This window comes from Cetorhinus maximus, unplaced genomic scaffold, assembly GCF_964194155.1.
Source record: "Cetorhinus maximus unplaced genomic scaffold, sCetMax3.hap1.1 HAP1_SCAFFOLD_2868, whole genome shotgun sequence".
Taxonomy (NCBI): Eukaryota; Metazoa; Chordata; class Chondrichthyes; order Lamniformes; family Cetorhinidae; genus Cetorhinus; species Cetorhinus maximus.
In genome coordinates, this window is record NW_027598799.1 from 1 (window position 1) to 22,761 (window position 22,761).

The 22,761-nt window shown below is 49.9% G+C and overlaps 1 protein-coding gene across 1 annotated transcript; it reads left to right on the forward strand.

Moving 5' to 3' along the window:
• Window positions 1–15,388: 15,388 nt before the first annotated feature.
• LOC144677677 (fucolectin-6-like) lies at window positions 15,389–20,723 on the forward strand. Its single transcript, XM_078537707.1, has 3 exons — window positions 15,389–15,480; window positions 17,180–17,459; window positions 20,556–20,723. The coding sequence occupies exons 1-3, from the start codon at window positions 15,420–15,422 to the stop codon at window positions 20,695–20,697; spliced, it is 483 nt and encodes a 160-aa protein (XP_078393833.1). The 5' UTR covers window positions 15,389–15,419; the 3' UTR covers window positions 20,698–20,723.
• The last annotated feature ends 2,038 nt before the right edge of the window (window positions 20,724–22,761 follow it).

Below are 22,761 nucleotides of genomic sequence, written 5' to 3' on the forward strand. Positions count from 1 at the left end.
GTGGGGTTGTGTGGGTGGGGTTGGGTGGGGTGCGGTGTGTTGGGTGCGGTGTGTTGGGGTGGGGTGGGATGGGGTGGGGTGGGGTGGGGTGCGATGGCGTGGGGTGGGGTGCGGTTGGGTGGGATGGGGTGGGGTGGGATGGGGTGGCGATAGGGGTGGGGTGGGATGGGTGGGGTGGGGTGGGGTGGGGTGGGATGGGCTGGGCTGGGGTGGGGTGTGGTGGGGTATGGTGGGGTGAGATGGGGTGGGGTGGGGGTAGGGGTGGGGGGGTTGGGTGGGCTATGGTGGGGTGGAGTAGGATGGGGTGGGATGGGGTGGGTTGGGGTGGGGTGGGGTTGGTTGGGGGTAGAGGTGGGGTGGGGTGGGATGGGGTGGGATGAGGTGGGGTGGGGATAGGGGTGGGGTGGGGTGGGGTGGGATGTGTGGGGTGGGTTGGGGTGGGGTGGGATGGCGTGGGGTGGAGTGGGGTTGGGTGGGGTGGGATGGGGTGGAGTTGGGTGGGGTTGGATGGAGTGGGGTTGGGTGGGGTGGGGTTGGGTGGTGTTGGGTGGGGTGGGGTGGGGTTTGGTGGGGTGTGATGGGGTTGGGTGGGGTTGGGTGGTGTGGGATGGGTTGGGGTGGGGTGGGGTTGGATGGTGTGGGGTGTGGTGGTGTGGGGTGGGGTTGTGTGGGGTTGTGTGGGTGGGGTGGGGTGGGGTGCGGTGTGTTGGGGTGGGGTGGGATGGGGTGGGAAGGGGTGGGGTGGGGTGCGATGGCGTGGGGTGGGGTGCGGTTGGGTGGGGTGGAGTGGGGTGGTTTGGGGTGGGATGGGGTGCGGTGGGGTGGGGTGGGATGGGTGGGGTGGGATGGGGTGAGGTGGGATGGGGTGAGGATAGGGGTGGGGTGGGGTGGGGTGGGATGGGGTGGGCTGGGGTGGGGTGTGGTGGGGTATGGTGCGGTGAGATGGGGTGGGGTGGGGGTAGGGGTGGGGGGGTTGGGTGGGCTATGGTGGGGTGGGGTAGGATGGGGTGGGATGGGGTGGGTTGGGGTGGGGTGGGGTGGGTTGGGGGTAGAGGTGGGGTGGGATGGGGTGGGATGAGGTGGGGTGGGGATAGGGGTGGGGTGGGGTGGGATGTGTGGGGTGGGTTGGGGTGGGGTGGGATGGGGTGGGGTGGAGTGGGGTTGGGTGGGGTGGGATGGGGTGGGGTTGGGTGGGGTTGGGTGGAGTGGGGTTGGGTGGGGTGGGGTTGGGTGGGGTGGGGTTGGGTGGTGTTGGGTGGGGTGGGGTGGGGTTTGGTGGGGTGTGATGGGGTTGGGTGGGGTGGGGTGGGGTTGGGTGGGGTTGGGTGGGGTGGGATGGGTTGGGGTGGGGTGGGGTTGGATGGGTGGGGTGGGGTTGTGTGGGGTTGTGTGGGTGGGGTGGGGTGGGGTGGGGTGCGGTGTGATGGGGTGGGGTGGGGTTGTGTGGATGGGGTTGGGTGGGGTGCGGTGTGTTGGGGTGGGGTGGGATGGGGTGGGAAGGGGTGGGGTGGGGTGCGATGGGGTGGGGTGGGGTGCGATTGGGTGGGGTGGGGTGGGGTGGGTTGGGGTGGGATGGGGTGGGGTGGGGTGGGGTGGGGATGGGGTGGGGTGTGGTGGTGTGGGGTGGGGTTGTGTGGGGTTGTGTGGGTGGGGTGGGGTGGGGTGCGGTGTGTTGGGGTGGGGTGGGGTTGGGTGGGGTTGTGTGGGTGGGGTTGGGTGGGGTGCGGTGTGTTGGGGTGGGCTGGGGTTGGCTGGGGTTGTGTGGATGGGGTTGGGTTGGGTGCGGTGTGTTGGGGTGGGGTGGGGTTGTGTGGGGTTGTGTGGGTGGGGTTGGGTGGGGTGGGGTTGGGTTGGGTGGGGTTGTGTGGGTGGGGTTAGGTGGGGTTGTGTGGGTGGGGTTGGGTGGGGTGGGGTGGGGTAGGGTGGGGTGGGATGTGGTGAGATGGGGTGGGGTGGGTTGGAGTCGGGTGGGGATGGTGTGGGGTGGGGTAGGGTGGGGTTGGGTGGGGTGGGATGGGGTGGGGTGGGGTTGGGTGGGGTGGGATGGGGTGAGTTGGGGGTAGGGGTTGGGTGTGGTGGGGTTGGGTTGTGTGGGATGGGCTGGGGCGGGGGTGGGGTTGGGTGGGATGTGGTGGGGTGGAGTGGGGTGGGGTGGGGTGGGATGGGGTGGGGTGGGGCTGGGTGGGGTTGGGTGGGATGGGGTGGGGTGGAGTGGGGTGGGTTGGAGTGGGGTGGGGTGGGTTTGGGTTGGGCGGTTGGGTGGGGTGGGATGGGTTGGGGTGGGGGTGGGGTTGGGTTGGGGTGGGGTGGGGTTGGGGTGGGGTGGGTTGGGGTTGGGGTGGGGTTGGGTTGGGGTGGGGTGGGGGTGGGGCTGGGGTGGGTGGGGGTGGGATGGGGTGGGGTGGGGTGTGTGGGGGTGGGGCGGGGTGAGGTGGGTGGGGTGGGGTGGGTGGGGGTGGGATGGGGTGGGGTTGGGGTGGGGTGGTGTGGGGTTGGGGTGGGGTGGGGCTGGGGTGGGGTGGGGGGAGGGAGAATAAAATTCTGGCCTTTATTGTGAAGTTGTGGCCGGGGTTTCTGTGCCCGTTGGCATCGGGCGTGGTCAGTGGTGTGAGCGGTCAATGTGGCAGGATCGGTTTCACAAAGCCAGTTAGCAGTGACCGCTCTGCCCGCTGATGGTGGGCGCGTTTCCCACCATCGGACGTCAGGAACCTCATTGTAATACATCAGCCCGCCTGACTCACCCCCACCCCCACCCCCACCCCCGCTGGGTCACCCGCCTGACTCACCCCCAACCCCACCCCCACCCTCGCTGGGTCACCCGCCTGACTCACCCCCACCCCCACCCCCGCTGGGTCGCACGCCCACGCCTGTGCATAAACCACCTGCACCCGGTGAGCCGCACTCCGCTCGGGACTTCGAGGTTTGTTTGCCCACCTTGCTTCGGGCAGCACTCACAGTCTCAGCGCCAGGCTTCACAGGCAGCACCACATCACTGTTAGGGGGTCTCACAGGCAGATATCTACCCACCAGACCAACCGTGAGGCCGGGGGGTGGCTTTTCAATGGCTGCGGGGCTAGGGCTTGCTTGGGGAAGGGGGTGAAGTGGCCTCAGGCAAGGGAAGAGGCTGCAGGGTGAGGGCTGTACTGGGAAAGGAGGGTATCCCAGGGTGTGTGTGGGGGGCACATGTTGATCTGTGCAAGTGTCCTCAGGATGGTGAGGGTTGAGGTGTCAGTCTCCAGAGGAGATGATGCCAGATGGAGATGTGAGGGTGTGTGTGAGAGAATGGGTGGTGATGTCCCTTGAGCTGGCAGTGAGTGAGATGCCAGTGAATGTGTGATGGGCTGGTGAGTGTGTGAGTTTCGAGTGATGAGATGGTTTCCTTACCCTGGCTGCACTGCTGAGGTCATTCATCCTCTACCTGCACTGGATGGCCAACCTCTTCTGTGCAGCATTGGCATTGACCACCCCTGCCACCACCTGCCATGCTGGATTGGTGATGGTGCTGCCAGTCCTGTGGCCAGAGCCAGGGTAGAGGATATCATGGTGGGCCACCATGGCATCCAAATGGCATTCCAGAGACACGTCACTAAACCTGGGGGCTGCCATCTTTTTGCCTTTTGTGGACATCTTCCTATCGTAGTCAATGGGCTGGAAGCACGGAGATGTGTGCACATGGCTGGACTTTAAATATGGTGCCTGGCGTGATGGAGCGGCGAGGCGATGGCGTGGCAGTCGAATGAGAGCTCGCCATGGAAAGGGCGTGTTTTCTGGGAATGCAGGGATAATGTGAGGGGCTTGGGCAATACAGTGTGGAAACCCACCATCGCACAGTGTGATTGTAGTGGAGAGGGTGCAGAGGAGATTCACCAGGATGCTGCCTGGGCTGGAGGGTCTGAGCTATGAGGAAAGATTGGATAGGCTGGGGTTGTTTTCCTCGGAGCAGCAAAGGTTGAGAGGGGACCTAATAGAGGAGTATAAGATTGAGGGGCATAGTTAGGGTGGATAGGAAGGCACTTTTTCCATTAGTAAAGGGGTCAATAACCAGTGGGCATAGATTTAAGGTAAGAGGTAGAAGGATAAGAGGGGAGTTGAGAAATGTTTTCACCCAGAGGGTGTGGGAGTCTGGAACTCACTGCCTGAAAGTGTGTTTGAGTCAGAAACTCTCGTAACATTTAAGAAGTATTTAGATATTCACTTGCATTGCCATAGCCTCCAGGGCTATGGGCCAAGCGCTGGGAAATGGGATTAGTGTAGCCAGATCTTTGTTGACTGGTGCAGACACAATGGGCCAAATGGCCTCCTTCTGTGCTGGAGACATCTATGAGTCTATGAGTCTATATCTGTGCAAATCTGGGACGGTTGTGTCCCCTAGTTCGAGGCTTTTTCATGAGGGAAACCATCCTCTCCGCATCTACCCTGTTGAGCTCCCTCAAAATCTTATGTTTCAATAAAATCATCTCTCATTCTTCTAAATTCCAATGAATATAGATTCAACCTGCTCAACCTTCCTATCTTCACTGCCCTCTCCTTCCTCCTCTGTATCTCTGCTGCCCTCTCCTGCCCTCTCTTTGCACTCTCTATCTTTCCTGCCCTCTCCTTGTCGCTCTCTCTCTCCACTCTCTGTCTTTTCAGCCCTCTCCTTCCCTCTCTCTCTCTTGTCCATCTCTGCTGCCCTCTCCTTCTCTCTCTCTCTCTCCGCTCTGTCTTTTCAGCCCTCTCCTTCCCTCTCTCTCCATCCTTTATCTCACTACACTCTCCACTCTTTCTCTCTCCACTCTGTAATCTTCACTGCCCTCTCCTCTCTCTTTCTCTCTGCTCTCTATCTCTGCTGCCCTCTCCTTCTCTCTCTCTCTCCACTCTCTGTCTTTTCAGCCCTCTCCTTCCCTCTCTCTCCATCCTTTATCTCACCACACTCTCCTCTCTCTCTCCACTCTGTAATCTTCACTGCCCTCTCCTCTCTCTTTCTCTCTGCTCTCTATCTCTGCTGCCCTTTCCTTCTCTCTCTCTCTCTGCTCACTAGCTTCGCTGCCCTCTCCTTGATCTGTTGAGTTCTCCAGGTATCTGCCCCCTGTATCTGGGCAGCACTGTAGAAACAGAAGCTGTTGTTCCCCATGTTGAAGATCAAACCGAAGCTGATGAGAACCTCCACCTTTTGAGATCCTTTGAAAGAATGAATTAAATTGAGGTCTTTATATCCTGGGAATATTTGGCCCCTCATGGATATTGTGCCATTCTATTCCTGTTACAGCAATGAGGATGAAGAGAGAGAGAAAAATTGAACAAAGGTTAGAAAATAGACAACAAAGGATTTGTTCAGTGATTCGGGGAATAGACTTCAATGCAAAGAGTCTAGTGAATAAGGCAAATGAACTGAGGGCACAGATAGACACTTGAAAGGATGAGATCATAGCCACTACTGAAATGTGTCATAACAAAGGACAGTAAAGGCAGCTCAATAAACCTTGTTTCAGCGTATTTAGACGTGATAGAGACAGGGATAAGAAAGGATTGGGGGAGCCGGGCCATACTATTAGGTAAAGAAACATTTATAGCTGTGGATGGGCAAAGGTAGCGTAGATGAGGAGTTCATAGAATGTTTTTGGGATAGTTTCTTAGAACAGCACGTTCTGGAGCCAACCAGAGAGCAGGCTATACTAGACCTGGTATTGAGCAACAAGGTAGGATTAATTGATAACCTCCTGGTGAAGGCACCCCTAGGTAGCAGCGATCATAATATGATTGAATTTTACATTCAGTTTGAGGGAGAAACGAATGTGTCCAAGACTCGTATTTTACACTTAAATAAGGGCAATTATGGGGCAGGAAAGCAGAGCTAGCTAAAGTGAACTGGCAAATGTGGTTAAGGGAGAGGTCAATAGATGTTCAGCATCAGGCATTTAAAGGGATATTTCAGAATACACAGAATATATACATTCCAGAGAGAAAGAAAAATTCCAAGGGGAGGACCCACCATCCATGGTTAACCAAAAAGTTAAAGACAGAATCAGACTTAAAGAAAAAGCAGATAATTGTGCAAAGACAGGTGGCAGGTCAGAAGATTGGAAAGAATATAAAGAACAGCAAAGAATGACAAAAAGATTAATAAGGAGGGAAAAATGAGAGAATGCAAGAAAGCTGGCTAGAAATATAAATGTGGATAGTAAGAGTTTTTAAAGATATTTAAATAAGAGAGTTGGTCCTGTAGAGAGTGCGTCTGGGGAATTGATAATGGAAAGTAGGGAGATGGTGGATGAATTGAACAAGTATTTTGCTTCCGTCTTCACTATAGAGGACACAAGGAACATCCCAGAGATAGCTGTAAATCAGGAAATGGAAGGGAGGGAGGAACTCAGGAAAATTACAATCACCAGGGAAGTGGTATTGAGCAAATTGTTGGGGCTGTGGACTGACAAATCCCCAGGTCCGGATGGACTTCACTCTAAGGTTTTGAAAGAAGTGGCAAGTCAGATAGTTGATACACTGGGTTTAATTTTCTAAAATTCCTTGTCACATGAGCAGGGACATGTCAATCACTTGAATGTTCAAACATTTTTAAAACCCTCATGAAACCTCATCCCGCCTGTGGATGAGGTTTTGATGTTTTCTCTGAAGCCCGCCAGGGCTCCCGGCCTGCCCGCCAACCTTTAAGGTTGGACAGGCAGCCCTGACAACGACCTCAATTAGGCAATTAACAGGCCTTAATGGGTCTTTGACAGTTCGGCAATTGGCTGCACGCCCGCCGAACTGAAAATCTAAATGACGGGGGTAACATCGGGGTGCACGCCTGACGTCACCCCCCCGTCATTTTACACATCGGCGTGCAGGCCCCGCCCCCACATGCCGGCCGGGAAATTCTGGCCCTAGATTTGACGCAGGTTCCTTAGATTGGAAAATAGCAAATGTAACCCCTTTGTTCAAAAAGCAGGGGGGAGACAGAAAGCAGGAAACTATAGGCCAGTTAGCTTAACATCTGCCATAGGGAAAAGGTTAGAAGCTATTATTAAAGGTGTTATATCAGGGCACTTAGAGAAATTCAAGGCAATCAGGCAGAGTCAACATGGTTTTGTGAAAGGGAAATCATATTTAACCAATTTATTGGGGTTCTTTGAAGGAGTCACATGTGTTGTGGATAAAGGGGAACCGGTGGATGTACTGTACTTAGATTTCCAGAAGGCATTTGATAAAGTGCCACATCAAAGGTTATTGCAGAAAATAAAAGCTCATGGTATAGGGGGTAACATATTGGCATGGATAGAAGATTGGCTGGCTAACAGGAAACAGAGAGTAGGCTTAAATGTGTCATTTTCTGGGTGGGAGGGTGTGATGAGTGGTGTGTCACAGGGATCAGTGCTGAGACCTCAACCTTTTACAATTTATATAAATGACGGATGAAGGGATGGACGGGATGGTTGTTAAATTTGCTGATGACACAAAGATAGGTAGGAAAGTAAGTTGTGAAAAGGACATAAGGGGGCTACAAAAAGATATGGATAGGTTAAGTGAGTGGGCAAAGATCTGGCAAATGGAGTCTAATGTGGAGAAATGTGACATTGTCCATTTTGGCAGGAAGAATAAAAAGGAAGCTTATTATCTAAATGGTGAGAGATTGCAGAGCTCTGAGATTCAGAGGGATCTGGGTGTCCTAGTGCATGAATCACAAAAGGTTAGTATGCAGATACAGCAGGTAATTAGGAAAGCTAATAGAATGTTATCATTTATTGAGGGGAATTGATTACAACAGGAGGGAGGTTATGCTTCAGTTGTACAGGACACTGGTGAGACCACATCTGGAGTATTGTGTACAGTACTGGTCTCCTTATTTAAGGAAAGATGTAAATGCGTTGGAAGCAGTTCAGAGAAGGTTTACCAGACTAACACCTGGAATGGGCGGGTTGTCTTATGAGGAAAGGTTGGACAGGTTAGGCTTGTATCCACTGGAGTTTAGAAGAGTAAGAGGCAATTTAATTGAAACCTTTAAGATCCTGAGGGGTTTTGACAGGGTGGATGTGGAGAGGATGTTTCCTCTTGTGGGAGAATCTAGAATTAGGGGTCACTGTTTAAAAATAAGGGGTCACCATTTAAGTCAGAGATGAGGAGAAATATTTTCTCTCAGAGGTTAGTGAGTGTTTGGAACTCTCTTCCTCAAAAGGCGGTGGAAGGAGAGGCTTTGAATATTTTTAAGGCAGAGCTGGATAGATTCTTGATAAACAAGGGGGTGAAAGGTTATTGGGGGTTGGCAGGAATGTGGGGTTGAGGTTACAATCAGATCAGCCATGATCTTATTGAATGGGGGAGCAGGCTCGAGGGGCCGAGTGGCCTAATCCTGCTCCTGATTCGTATGTTCACATCTTCGTATGTATGTTTGTATATGATCAAAGGATCATCAAATAAGTCCACAGGATTTGAACTGAAGGAAAAAAGTAGTCAGACTATTTGGAGTGTACTGTAGACCCCCAAACAGTCAGAGGGGTTTATAAATCAAATATGTAGGTCAATACCTGAGAAGTGCAAAAACAAGAGGGAAATAGTTGTGGAAGATGCCAGGTAGCCTAATATTAACCGAGATATAATCAGTACTAAAGGCACAGCCAGAGCAAAGGTTTTAAAAAGCGTTCAGGAGAGCTTTTATAGCCAGTACATCATAAGCCCAACAAGAGACGGGGTGGTGGGTGCGTTCTGGGGGAAGGGGGTTCCCCTTGTCTGGCAGGTGTAGTGGGTGGGCCCGGGAGTGGCTGAACGGTGATCCACTGCCCGTGATCAGGTCCCACCCGTGATTTCACACTGGCTGGCCAATTCACTTTCATTCATTTATTAATGGGCTGAACAGCCCTGTATTGTCGGTGACTGCACTGCCGATTCCCACACACACCCACCATCCGAAATATCGTGCGAGTGAGCAACGACGCCAGGACACTCGCCCGACATCATCGCACAGTATTTCACGCTCGTGTGTACCAGGCCCACACACCGAGCTGCAAATCCAGCCCCTGGACTTAGCTTTCGGTAATGTAGCTGGGTCGGTGTGTGGGGTATCAGTGGGGAAACACTTTCCTGCTGGTGATCATATTTCATGTTGTTCGATTTAGAGCAGTTATGGAAAAGAATAAAGATAGACCAAGGTTAAAACAGTTAAACTAAGGGAAGGCCAATTTTGTTAAGATGATGAGATGTGATTTGGACAAAGTGGACTGAAAGCAGATACTTGGATGTAAATCAGTGTCAGAGCAGTGGGACACAGTCAAGGGGAGATGGAGAGGGTTTTTGCACAAAGAAAAAGGGTGGGACTTACATATCTAGACAACCCCCATCCTAAATGTCAAAGAGTAAACAGAGCAGGATAAGGCAAATAAGAGAGCTTATGTCAGATGCCAAAAGCTCAATAGTGCTGAAAGCCTTTGGGGGATTATAGAAAGTGCAAGGGTCAAATACAAACAGAAATCAGCAAAACAAAGAGAGAGGACATGAAAAAATGTTGGCAAGTGAAATCAAAGAAAATCCAAGACTATTTTATAAATATGTATATAAAGAGCAAGAATAAAAGGAAATAAGATTTACAATTATATCGCACTTCTCACAGCCACCAAATGTCTGCGAGTGCATTACAGTCAGTGAAACACTCTTTGAAGAGTTGTCGCTGTTGAAGTCATCAGGCAGTGAGCACTCAGCAAACTCCCACAGAAACACCGTGACAATGAACAGATCATCTGTTCCTTGTGATGTTGATTGAGGGGTAAACATTCGGCCAGGTCGCCAGTGATAAATCCCTGCTCTTTTCCGAAATGGTTCCAGGGAATCTTTTTCCCGAACTGGCATGAGGCCTTGGTTTAAAATCTCAGCTGAAAGACAGCACATCTGGCAGTGCAGGGCTCCCTCGGTGCTGCACTGGAGGGTTAGCCTGAATTATTGTGCTCAAGTCCTGGTGTGAGACTCGCAGACAGACTTGCAACTCAGGGGTGAGTGTGCGACCACATGAGCAGTGGCTGACACTAACTAAACCCAACTCACTAACTAAGGATAATTAAAGAAAGAATTCCTCGGACTGCTGTTCCCGTCGCATTCTGAGATCCACACTCAGTGCCATGCGCCACCATACGAACACACTCAACCTCTCTCTCCAGCAGCACCGACTCTTCCTATCGCCAAGCTGCCCTTGTCCCCAGTTCCATTTCATTCTTCATCTCATCCGATGCCTCAACAAGAAACTTTTCCTCTTTTTTTCAGATACCAAGGAATGCAAACTCCAACAACCTATTGACACCAACACCCGTCCAGAACCCTCCACCCCCTTCGCATCCCCCTGACCCTATCCTGTCTTCTAATCCCAGCCCTTGCTGTGTATTCACCTCCCTCTAACATTCCCCACTGATGCTGAACATTCAGTGCTCAGCAAAGGACTCAGTTTCATACCCTTATGCCCTCACCTCAATGAATTTCGGGCTCGGCACGAAGCTGACCTCTTCTTCCGCCATCTTCGTCTCTGTGCTCACTTCTTTGGGCAGGAGTCCTCTCCCCGTTCCACAGATCCCTTCACCCACCTCCAGTATGCTCCCTCCACCTGGACCCCTCCCCCTGGCCTCTTACCTGCTCTTGATCTTTTCATTGAGAACTGTCAGTGTGACATCAGTCGTCTCAATTTCTCTGCTCCTCTCACCCATTCTAACCTGTATCTCTCTGAACTCACCGCATTCCGTTCTCTCAGGTCCAACCCTGACTTTGTCATCAAACCTGCCGACAAGGGTGGTGCTGTTGTTGGCTGGCGCACTGACCTCTACCTGGCAGAGGCTGAGGGGGTGGCAGGTGGGTTCTGGTCTTGGTTTTTGGTAAATGAGGCTGGGTCAGTGGAAGGGGTATCAGTGGGAAAGTGGTGATCATCATTTATGTGGTGAGATTTAGAGCAGTTTAGAACGGGTGCCTCTGGCATGTCTTCCTTTTTCCTGAATCGAGGGACCCCCCACCCCAACCCCCGTGGTTGACAGGGCCCTCAACCATGTCCGGCCCATCTCCCGCGCATCCGCCCTCACACCTTCCCCTCCCTCCCAGAAACATGATAGGGTCCCCCTTGTCCTCACTTATCACCCCACCAGCCTCCGCATTCAAAGGATCATCCTCCGCCATTTCCACCAACTCCAGCATGATGCCACCACCAAACACATCTTCCCTTCACCCCCCTCCATCAGCATTCCATAGGGATCGTTCCCTCCGGGACACCCTGGTCCACTCCTCCATCAGCCCCTATACCTCAACCCCCTCCCACGGCACCTTCCCCTGGCACCTTGCCATGCAATCGCAGAAGGTGTAACACCTGCCCCTTTACCTCCTCCCTCCCCAACATCCAAGGCCCCTTTCAGGTGAAGCAGCATTTCACTTGCACCTCCTTCAATTTAGTCTACTGCATTCCCTGCTCCCAGTGTAGTCTCCTGCACATTGGAGAGACCAAATGGATGGGTGGCTGCTTTGAGGATCACCTTCGGTCTGTCCCCAAGCATTACCCAAACCTCCCTGTCGCTTTCCATTTTAACACTCCACCCTGCTCTCATGCCCACATGTCCATCCTTGGAGGAACAGCACCTCATCTCCTGATTAGGAAGTTTACAGCCTTCTGAACTTAACATTGAGTTCAACAACTTCAGACCATGAACTCTCCTCCATCTTGACCCCTTTTTTAATCCAATGGTTTTCCACAACACCCCTGGCACCTTCCCCCCACCCCCCGAAACAGGGACGTCTGTCATTCGTTCTTTTGTTTTGCTTTGACAGAGTACTGACCCTTGTTCTGTTAGTAACACATTCTGCTTTTACCTTTATACCACCATCAGCACCTTCTCTAATCTTTAACGCTACCATTAACACTCCCTTTATCCTGTGTCCGTGACATCTTTGTCAATGTCTCCTGAGCTCCCACCTATCCCTGACCTTCTATCCTGCTCCACCCCCTCTTAAACAGTATAAAATCCATCACATTTCTGCTTCTCCTTAGCTCTGAAGAAGAGTCATTCGGACTCGAAACGTTAAGTCTGTTTCTCTCCCCACAGGTGCTGCCAGACCTGCTGAGTCTTTCCAGCATTTTCTGTTTTTATTTCAGGTTTCCAGCCTCCGCAGTATTTTGCTCTTATATTAAGGAAAAAGTGAAGCGTATTAAAGGCCAAAATATGTGGCTTCTGGGGGCAGAAGGTGTGGGAGTGGTTCTTAATGAATACATTGTGCTGGACTTCACCAAAGAGAGGGCTGATGTAGTTAAGGAGGGAGAGTATGAAATATTGGATGGAATAGATGGAGGGAGAGAGGAAATATTAAGGGGTTTAGCATCCTGGGAAGTAGATAAATCATCACACCCGGATGAAGTTAAAAGGAGGAAGGAAGGAAGCCGTGACATCTCTCAGCCTCATCTTCCAATCCTCTCTGGCACCAGGCACGGTGCCCAGGACTGGAGAACACCTAACATTGTTTAAAAAGGTAGGAAGGGATAACCTTACAGCCCAGTTAGACTAACCTCTGTGGTGGGAAAATTATTGCAAAAAACTCTGAGAGAGAGAGACAGCATAAATCATCATTTCAAAAACTTGGATTCATCAAGGACGATTAAGGTAGATTTTCAAAAGGAAAATTTTGTCCGAAGAGTTTTTTTGTGTGTGGAGATAATAAGGATGGTTGATGAGGATATTGCATTTGATGCTCGACCTGAATTTTAACAGATTTTGACAGGGTCCCACACAGCAAATTGGTCAGTAAATTAAAAGCTCGTGGGATTCAAGAGAAAGTAGCAAGTTAGGTCCAAAATGAACTCAGAGGCAGGACACAGAGTTGTAATCAATGTCTGTTTTTGTGACTGGGAGGTTGTTTACAATGGGATTGCGCAGGGTTCCATACCATTGCTGTTCATGGGCTATATCAATAATTTAGACCTAAATGGAAGGGACATGATTAAGAATGTTGCAGATATGAAAGTTGTCCATGTGGTAGATAGTGAGGTGGATTGCTGTAGACTGCAGGAAGGTATCAATGGACTGGTCAGATGGGCAGAAAAGTGGCAAATGGAATTCAACCCAGAGAAGTGTGAGGCGATGTGTTTGGGGAGGTCAAGCAAGGCAAAGGATTAGAGAATAAATGGTAGGATAGTGAGATATGTAGAGGAACAGAGTGAATGCCCACAGATCCCTGAAGGTAACAGGACAGGTTTATAAGGTGGTTGGGAAGGTGTACAGGGTATTTTCCTTTATTGGTCAAGGCCTACAGAATAAGAGCAGGGAGGTTATGCTAGTGCTAGGGCTGAAAAAAAGCTAGCTAGACCACAGATAGAGGACTGGGTGCAGTGCCGGTCACTGCATTACAGGGAAGATGCGATCATACTGGAGAGGGTACGGAGGAGATTTATGAAATGCTGTCAGGAATGGAGAATTTTTGGTGTGAGGAAATAGACTGGGATTGTTTTCTTGTAACTGGGAGGAGGCTTATCCACCTGTTAACTTCCCATTCCTGCTTTAGCAGTGTCGGTATCACAGACTAATGTCCGTATTCAACATTTATATGGGCAGCTCCAGATAACCAAGCATGACCTACAGAGATGGTGGCCCTGATAATAAAAGCTTTTAAGTGGAAATAATCTACGATGGGTCCTGAAGATTTCCGGTGATGGAGCTGTGACTATTTCCTTTGGCAGCTTGTTCTATGGTGGGATTATTCTTGGGAAGAAAGATTGTTGATGCACAGTCTTGGAAACAAATGGCCTTTGTAGTTTGTGTGGACGGTGACCTCGTGTTTTGTCATTGCCAAGGGCACCAAGTACTTGTTTCTGTCAATTCCCTCCAGTCCTTTCCCTATTTGATAGAAGATGGTCAGTTTATTTTTCCCTTGTTGCTGCAGTGATTCCCATTCTCCAGGATGTGGCGCTGGTGTATTTCCCACACTGATTCATGGAGCATTGTGCAGCACCAGCTTTGAACCGTTTCAGTCTTATTTACATCGCTCGCCATATAAGGATCCCACACACAGCTTACATACTCCAGGGTTGGATGAACAAATATTTTGGATCTGTGGTCATGCTGTCCAAAGTCTCTCTGTTCCTCTACACTTCTCACTGTCCCACCAATTACTATGTAATCCTTTGCCTTGTTTCCCCCTCCCCAAATATCTCACCTCACACTTGCACGGAGCGAAATCCACTTGTCACTTTTCTGCGCACCTGACTGGTCCATTGATATCTTCCTGAGGAGATGATTCAGTGGAGCTGTATGAAATGATGAGGGACCTCAATAGCATGGATGCCAAAGGAGAGGTCAATAATCAGGCGCATGGGTTTAAAGTAAGGTGGGGAAAGGATTTGAAGGGAGTTAAGGAGAATTTTTTTCATTCAGAGGGTGGTGGGGGTCTGGAATCTACTGCCTTGGAGGGAGTGTAAGGGGAATGGAATATAAAAATCAGGACGTCTTCCTACAACTCTACAGGGCTTTGGGGAAACCACGCCTGGAATACTGTGCACAGTTTTGGTCTCCTGACTTAAGGAGGGATAGACCTGTATTGGAGCAGTTCCGAGAAGCTTCATTCAGCTGGTTCCTAGGGTGAAGGGATTTTCTTATGAGGAGACGTTCAGCAGGTTGAGTCTATTCTTAATGGAGTTTAGAAGAATGAGAGGTGATCTTACTGAAACATATAAGACTCTGAGGGGGCCTTGACCGGGTGGGTGCTGAGAGGTTGTTTCCCTTCATGGGGAATCTAGAACAAGAGTCAACAACACAGTCAAAAATAAGGGGTCTCCCATTTAAGATGGAGATGAGGAGGAATATCTTCTCTCTGAACATTGTTAATCTTTGCAATGCTCTTCCCCAGAGAGCAGTGGAGGCTGTGTCATTGAATATATTCAAGACTGAGTTAAACATATTTTTGATTGAGAAGGGAGTCAAGGGTTATGGGGGACAGACAGGAAAGTGGAGTTAAGGCCACAACCAGATCAGCCATGATCTTATTGAATGGTGAAGCAGGCTTGGTGGATCAAATGGCCTATTTCTTATGATCTTGTGCCTAATAGGGTGGTAGAGGCAGAAACCCTTATCACATTTAAAAAGCTAGTATGTGTTCTTGAAGTGCCATAACCTTCAGGGCTAGAAAGTGATGGAAACTGGGATTAGGCTGAATACTGCCCTTTTATCCAGCACAGATACGATGGGCCAAATGGCCTTAGTGCTGTAACTTTCTACAGCTCTATGAAAGCTAATGTTTTCCCTACCTGATCTGTAAGGGGCCTCAACTTTAACATACTAGCCTCTGAGCAGGAATGTCCCTTACTTCAACCAACAGAGAATGAAACAATGGAATAGAAGATTTTGGGTTGGGTAATGTACAGGAGGTCACTCTGTAAAACAATTGGGCACAGCAGGAGTGACGCCAGCTGCTCAACATCGCCCTCTGTTTCTTGTCTCCACAGGATGAAGATTATTGCTTTGATTGTGTTGGCCGCTTGCTGTGGTGTGGGGACCCTGGCATGTGGTAAGAGAAAAATCTTCCTCATTCAGAATCAGTTCAAACCTGTACTGAGCGTCAGATCCACGTATCACTCTGATACATGTAAGAACATAAGGAATAGGAGCAGGAGTAGCCCCTATGGCCCTCTGAGCTCTTATCACCATTCAATATGATCATGGCTGACCTTGGTCTTTAACTCCACTTCCCTGCCCACTCCCAATGTCCCTTGATACCCTGAGAGGCCAACAATCTGTCTCTCCCAGCCTTAAATGTATTTAATGATGGCGCCTCTCCAACCTTCAGGGTTAGAAAATTCCAAAGATTCACAACCCTTTGCGAAATGTAATTTCTCCTCATCTCAGTCCCAAATGATCAGCCCCCTTATCCTGAGACTGTGTCCCCTGTAAGTCTAAAGGCCCCTTAATGCATCCCGGAGAGTGTTGGCCACCACTTGGATAGCCAGAGTTTAGTGCGCTGCATGGCTGCCCCACTCCACCTGACCGATTGGTAGCAGCTTTGCCCACTGGACTGCAGGCTGTGCTCTCAGCTCAGACACAGGCATTCTCCTCACCCACACTGCAAGGCTGCACTGTTAGCCTGAACCATGGGGGAGATTGCTCCAAACCGGGATGATGACATTGCAAGGGGCTGTGAGCATCTCCACCAGTGACTGCCCCATGGCCAGATTTAGCGAGGAGATTGTACAACGTGTGCAGAATTCCACTAAAACGCTCATTAGTTTGCAGTCTGTGGCCGAGGGGTGAAAAGCTCTGGAGCACTTGGTGGCACTTTGATCCCTCTGCCTCAACCACAGGACAGCCCTTGATGCCCTCCCCCCCCCACTCCACACACCTCAACCTCGAAGTCCTTGAAGACCCTGGTGAGCGCTATACATCGTGACAGTGCACTCACCTCCGAGCTCCCTCGAAATGCAGCCCAAGTGCACACCTTATATGTGCTGTTGTGAGAGGTGTGGGAGTGGTGATTGGATAATCCAGCAGGAGCGGTGATTCTGGTGGGCTGACCTTATAACGATCCGCAGGTACATTACAATGAGGTTCCCGATGTTCAATGGCGTGAAATGCCGCCCGTTGTCGGTGAGCTGAGGGGAAGATCACAAACTCCTCTCACGATGTCGTGAAGCCGATTTTTGGGCTTTTCGCCATATTGTCCACTCGCACCACCGAACACGCCCAACGCCAGCGGGCACCGAAAATTCCACCCAATGTTATTTGTCATTTTCCCAACCATGTGGGAAGGGCAGAAACCAGATTGGAAGAATTCAAAGGAGCGATAAGGATATGAAGGGGACTGGGGGCAAAGGTCGCTGAGTGGAGTTGAGGTACAGATTAGCCATCATCTAATTGGTTGGCAGAACAAAGCTTGGGGGCTGAATGACCAATGAGATGTGGAGCTGGGAGGTGAGGGTGAGGGTGAGTCCCAACGACCTTTAAGGAGGATAACTTGCACAGACACAGCCAATAGGATCGAACCCCTGGCTTTGATAAGAGCCAATTGAATGTGGTGGGAGGAGTCGGAATCGGATTGAAGAGATTTGAACATGAAGCTTTTGGAATAATATAACAACGTAACACCCTCTAAGCTCAAGGTTGTTATTTTTGCACTTTCTATGCCCCTGCGGACTAGGCTTTAAACAATGAGGAATGAAGACTCCTCACCATTTAATTGTCGGATCACTAACAAAGTCTGTTTATATTTCCAGGCAATGTGGCCCGAAGGGGGAATGCAACTCAGTCCAGCACCAACTGGGGAGGCGACGCAAACAAAGCAATTGACGGGAACCTAAATGCTTTTTACAAGAACCGGTCATGTACTCACACCAACACGGACCTCAGACCCTGGTGGAGCCTCGATCTGTTCACTGAGGAAAAGGTCCTGTCAATAAAGGTTACCAACAGGCAGGATTGTTGCTGGGAACGCTTAAAGGGCGCGGTGATCCGTGTTGGAACTTCCTTCTACAATCACGGCACCGACAACCCAATGTAAATATACCGGACGGTCCTATCAAAGCAAAGTACCGGGGCTGCTGCTAATCTGAAATTAAAACAAGATAAAGCTGGAAATACTCAGCAGGTTTCCCCTCATCTGCCTCCCCAGCCCTCACCCCCCAGGTTCCAATCTGTCACTTTGGACACGCCCTGGGCTCTCCATAACTCCGTGTAATTCCAGGACTGTAAGGCTGAATAATACAGGGGATCAGACTGCAGGACCCCCACCCCCAGCCTCCGGCCAGGAAACAAGGTCACCAGGGAACCAACACACTCCACACCCACCACCCCCCCGCAGCCACCTACAGGGTGGACTAATGAGGGCTGAGTGAGGCTCCCGCCCCTCATGGGGAAGACCACCACCCCCTCCCCCCACTCCACCCCACCCCCTGGACCTGCAGGCCAACCCGATTGGCTGGCAGCTCCATCACTCCTGGCAGCACCAGGAAGGCCCCGGTAACCCGCTGCCTGGACTGCAGGAGACCAGGACGGTCCAGGCCAATGGATCCCTGGAGCAGGGGGTCCAGGGTCTTGGGGCCACGAGGGTTTGGGTAGGTTAGGGAGAGGGGTGAGGGAGGGGGGAAGGAGGCAGGTTTAAGGGAGGAAGGAAGTGGGGTTCGACCTTGAGGGGGCACCACTCTGTCAACAGCAAAGCGACCCCCCACCCCACTTCCTTCCCACCCTTTAAGCATTTCAGTGAAAACATTGGGCTGCCCACCCCAAACATTTTATGGCAATGGGCAGCGTATTATCAGGGTCATTTGGGTTAGCACTGAGTCTAACTGACCCTCGATTATTCATTTAACTATGGCACCTGCCCGGCCCCTGTATTATGGGGGTGAGCTCAGGGGTGAGTGGGAAGGTGGTGGGATGGGCCTCCCCCCTCCCCCCCCAAGTAAAGATGCCCACTGGGGGCACATACAATTCAGCCCTAGGTGTTTTATTCTACATCTAATTAATGAATGAACCAAACATGGTCTTCAGTGGAATTTAATCAAATTGTGATCACTCCTCATCACATGAAAAATAACCAGTTATACCAGCTCCTGATCGAGACCCAGTTCAGCAGCTTCCTGTGTCCACTCCAAATTCCCAGATCATCCCTTTGTATCCTGAACTCTGGCCCAAGCTCTTGTTAGCAATAATGCATGATCTTTAAATTGAATGCGTATATTCGTAAGTTACGAAAGGTGAAATGGTTCCAGTTTCATTTAGTTTTCATTTATGAACCTTGGTGTCAGGGTGTCTGGATGGTCAGTCGGTTGGGTTTGTTTGTATATGTACATTTTTAATGAGGTTTTACGGTCCCTGAAGTTAAAGAGATGGGTTAAAAAGGGATTAGAAATTTAGAGATTTTGGGAAAAAATACAAAGTAGTAAAAACGGTACTGTTGTCTCGCGACAGTGGTCAAGTAACACAGAGACACAGGCAAGACAGGGAAGAGGTCAGTGTGCGCCAGAGAGTGAAGACAAGGAGTTTCTGCTCTCTGAGAAGAAATATTCCAAGGCTACTGGGAGACTGAGTTTAGGGAATTTATGTGTTTGCTCTGCAGTTGAAGCAATAGTGAGTTTAGAGTGCGGGTTTTGGGTGTCTCAGGAAGAGATACAAGTTGGGTGAGAAGCATCAAATGAATGCTCAGGAATTCACCGTAAGAAAACCATTTGCAACTGTGCTAGGCCCAAGCGAGAAGCCTTCATGTTAAGATCATGGTAACTCTTCACTGGTTTATGTATCTGTAAAGGCATTGCTGGGGTGAAGAAATGGTGACTATTTGAATAATCTTCTTGAGTTTGTATTGAGATCTTTTCAACTTTTTTCTCTGGTGTAACATAGTTCATTTTTCTTATTTGATAAATATTTTATTCTTTGTGTTAGACGTTCATCAGCAAACTCCTGTGAATTTGCTCAGTAACTTTCCTCCACAGTTTCTAAAAAAATTATTAGGATGTATCAAGCTAGGGTGTCACTCTGGGACCTGATTTGTCCAGTGTTAACATCAGCTGGGATAGTAAAACTCCCCGTATCTGTGGATTGGCCTGTTGAGCTGCCAATCAAACCTCCACCTTGAATCAGAAACCTTCTACATGCTGCCTATACAGCCTGTTGAGCCAAGACCCCTGATATTCAGTAAGACCCTGATGTTCATCCAAGACCCTTGCTGTTCTGTAAGACAATTGCTGTTTTTTTAAATTCATTCAATGGGATGTGGGTGTCGCTGGCTGGGCCAGCATTTATTGCCCATCCCTAGTTGCCCTTGAGAAGGTGGTGGGTGAGCTGCCTTCTTGAACCGCTGCAGTCCATGTGGTGTAGGTACACCCACAGCGCTGTTAGGGAGGGAGTTCCAGGATTTTGACCCAGCGACAGTGAAGGAACGGCCGATATATTTCCCTTCAGGTTCAGCCAAGACCCCGGTTATTCCTATATTGATTGTGTGCATAAATTACCACTGGGCAAACGTTTTGACTGAATATAATCTGCATTCTGAAAAAAAAAAGGATGTGTTTCATGCATTTGATCAATTGTAAATTGAATTTAACTAAAAAGCTATATTTTCGTGTAAATCAATCCAAATCCATGCTAGGGCAAATAGTCAAAAAAAACCATAAGAGCAGGGATTAAAATAATGGAAAAATCGAACCCAGGATAGTTAGAGCAAAGGTACTGACTGGCGTGAGAGACAAATCACTGACGGAATAAGGTTTCTCTTGGACCACAATCAATGGTGGGAGACACGTCAGGAGAAACACCACAGACACAGGAGCAGGATTCCTGTCTCCGACAGAACCAGCGTGCAGTGAGAGGGAATTCTGATTGGAGGAGCGAGGGATATGAAGGGTCTACAGACTGGAACTCGCTGCTCATGACAATTGCGCTTGAATGGCAAAAAGTCTTCCATTAAATAAGAGGGAAGAGTGTAGGGCGAGTATTGTGTGTGTAAATGTCACCAACATCAGCTGCTAAGTTTTAGACTTTAGCGGAGGTGGATTTAAACTGGACTGCGCCTCGGTGTTGTTGAGGTGTAGAGTGTGAGTGCTGCTCTCCTATTCACATCTCGTTTTCTCGTTATTACATTAACTTCTTGTCTTCCAGATGTGGGACCATTCAATCCCTCGGTGCGGGAGAGACAAAGGTCTTAAACTGTCATGGAATGATGGGTCGATTCATTAACATCGCCCTGAAGGAACGTGGAATCCTGACGATCTGCGAGTGTGAGGTTTATGTGAAAACCTGAGACTCTGTAGCCTTCAGTGTTCAATAAATCACCATTAGCATCAACCGTCCCAGTTCCTTGCTTCTTGTTGTAACCAGCAGTTAACTGTGGCTGAAGGAGGCGGGAATCTGATCAACTCCTGTCACAGTTTGAGAACATGGACAGGGAATCACAGAACTATTAGAGTGTAGAAGGAGGCCATTTGGCCCATCATGCCTGCTCTCTGAATGAGCAACTCACCTAGCACCATTCCCCCATCTTCTCCCGGTCACCCTGCACATTCTTCCTTTTCAGGTAAAAAACCCAATTCCGTGTTGATTCGATTGAACCTGCCTCCACCACCCTCCCAGACAGTGCATTCCAGACCCAAACCACTCGCCCACAGAAACATTTCTCCTCACTTCACCTTTGCTTCTTTTGTCAATTTCTTTAAATCCTTGGTTTCTAGATCCTTCCACCAGTGGCAACAGTTTCTCCCTGTCTGCTCTGTCCAGACCCCTCATGATTTTGAACACCTCTATCAAATCTCCTCTCAGCCTTCTCTCCTCCAAGGAGAACAGTCCCAACCTCTCCAATCTACATTACTGAAGTTCCTCACCCCTGGAACCATTCTCATGAATCCTTTTTGCATTCTCTCCGATGTCTTCACAATTTGCCTAAAATGAAGCACCCAGAACAGGAAGCAATACTCCAGCTGAGGCTGAATTAGTGTCTTATATAAATTCAACATAACCCTTGCTCTTGTACTCTATGCCCCTATTGTTATGATCCCAGTTGATGTTACTACCAGACAAGCCTGATCCCAGAGTGGAACCCAGCTTGATAGACCCTAACTTTTATTTGTTTGTTTAGATACATGGAGAGTGGCTACTGAACAAAGTCACAGGACTCAGCTGATGAACTTTCAACAAAAGAATAAAACATTTATTAAACAAGATGAACTATATTAAAATACTCCTTCACCCACCACTATACCTTTACAGATATATACAGATTTGTAAGGATAACACAAGTTACAAAATCCATCTTATACTCTAAAGTTCACTGTAAATATACCGTCCATGTAAACCAGTAGGTGACCTGTGGTCAGACACACCACACTCTGAAACCAAGTGACAGTTTCCACCTCATCAGATGCTATGGATCTCTCATCAACTCCGCCCCCGCCAGCCCCCTCCACCCCCCCAGACATCACACCGTCAGCCAACCAGTCACGGGTCTTTCACACGAGGGTTTCCAATCCCCACTCTCCAAGAACTCGCTTTGGAATCTTCTCCCAAACCAGTGCTTTCTCTCAGGCGCCTTCCACAAGGGTTCACCTCCAGGGTTTTGAACTCTTGTTGAGAGATGTTCCTCTCTCCTGGATCGCCATGTGCATGCAAACTTCCTTCCGCGCGCTCTCTCTCTCTCTCTTACTGACTCGGCCGTGCCAACAGGACACCACTGCTTCACATGGCCATAGTAAAGGGTTACAGAGCTTCAGATGTCCCCTTGGATCGCCCGGCTTCTTGCACACTTACATTTCTTTAAATCCGCATCCTGCAGCTTTTCTTCTCTTTAAGCTAGAAGCTTGGAGCCTTCTTCTCTGCTCCTCACTCTTACACAGAAACAAGGACCTTTTCAGACTCCTGCCTTGTCCTTTGACTAGACTGTCCTCTCAGGACTTTTCCTGTTCCAATCCCCTGGATTTGGGGACTTTCTTCTTTAGTTTCTGGAACCTGCTTCTGCAGTTTCCTCTCCTGTCCAGCCTCCATTGGCCGCTGGCTTCAGCTTTAGTTTGGGACTTGCTGTCTGTCCCTCTGCTGTCCAGTCTCTCTCAATCCTGGCTTCAACTGAACTGAAGCTGCTTTTTTTCAGTTTTGTGTGTGTGTGTGTGGGGTGGGGGGTGGGGGGGGGTGGGGGGGGGGGGGGGAGAGGGGGGTAAGGGGGCAGGGGGCCTCCCTCTCTGGACCACTGTTGCTAGGCAACAACACAGTTTTTCTCTACTCTTGTTTGCTTTAACTCCTCTTCAAGAGACATACGATCTTCATTACAATGCAGGCATCTTTTAAAGCAAAACTAAAATTCAATTTCCCCTTTTCCTTA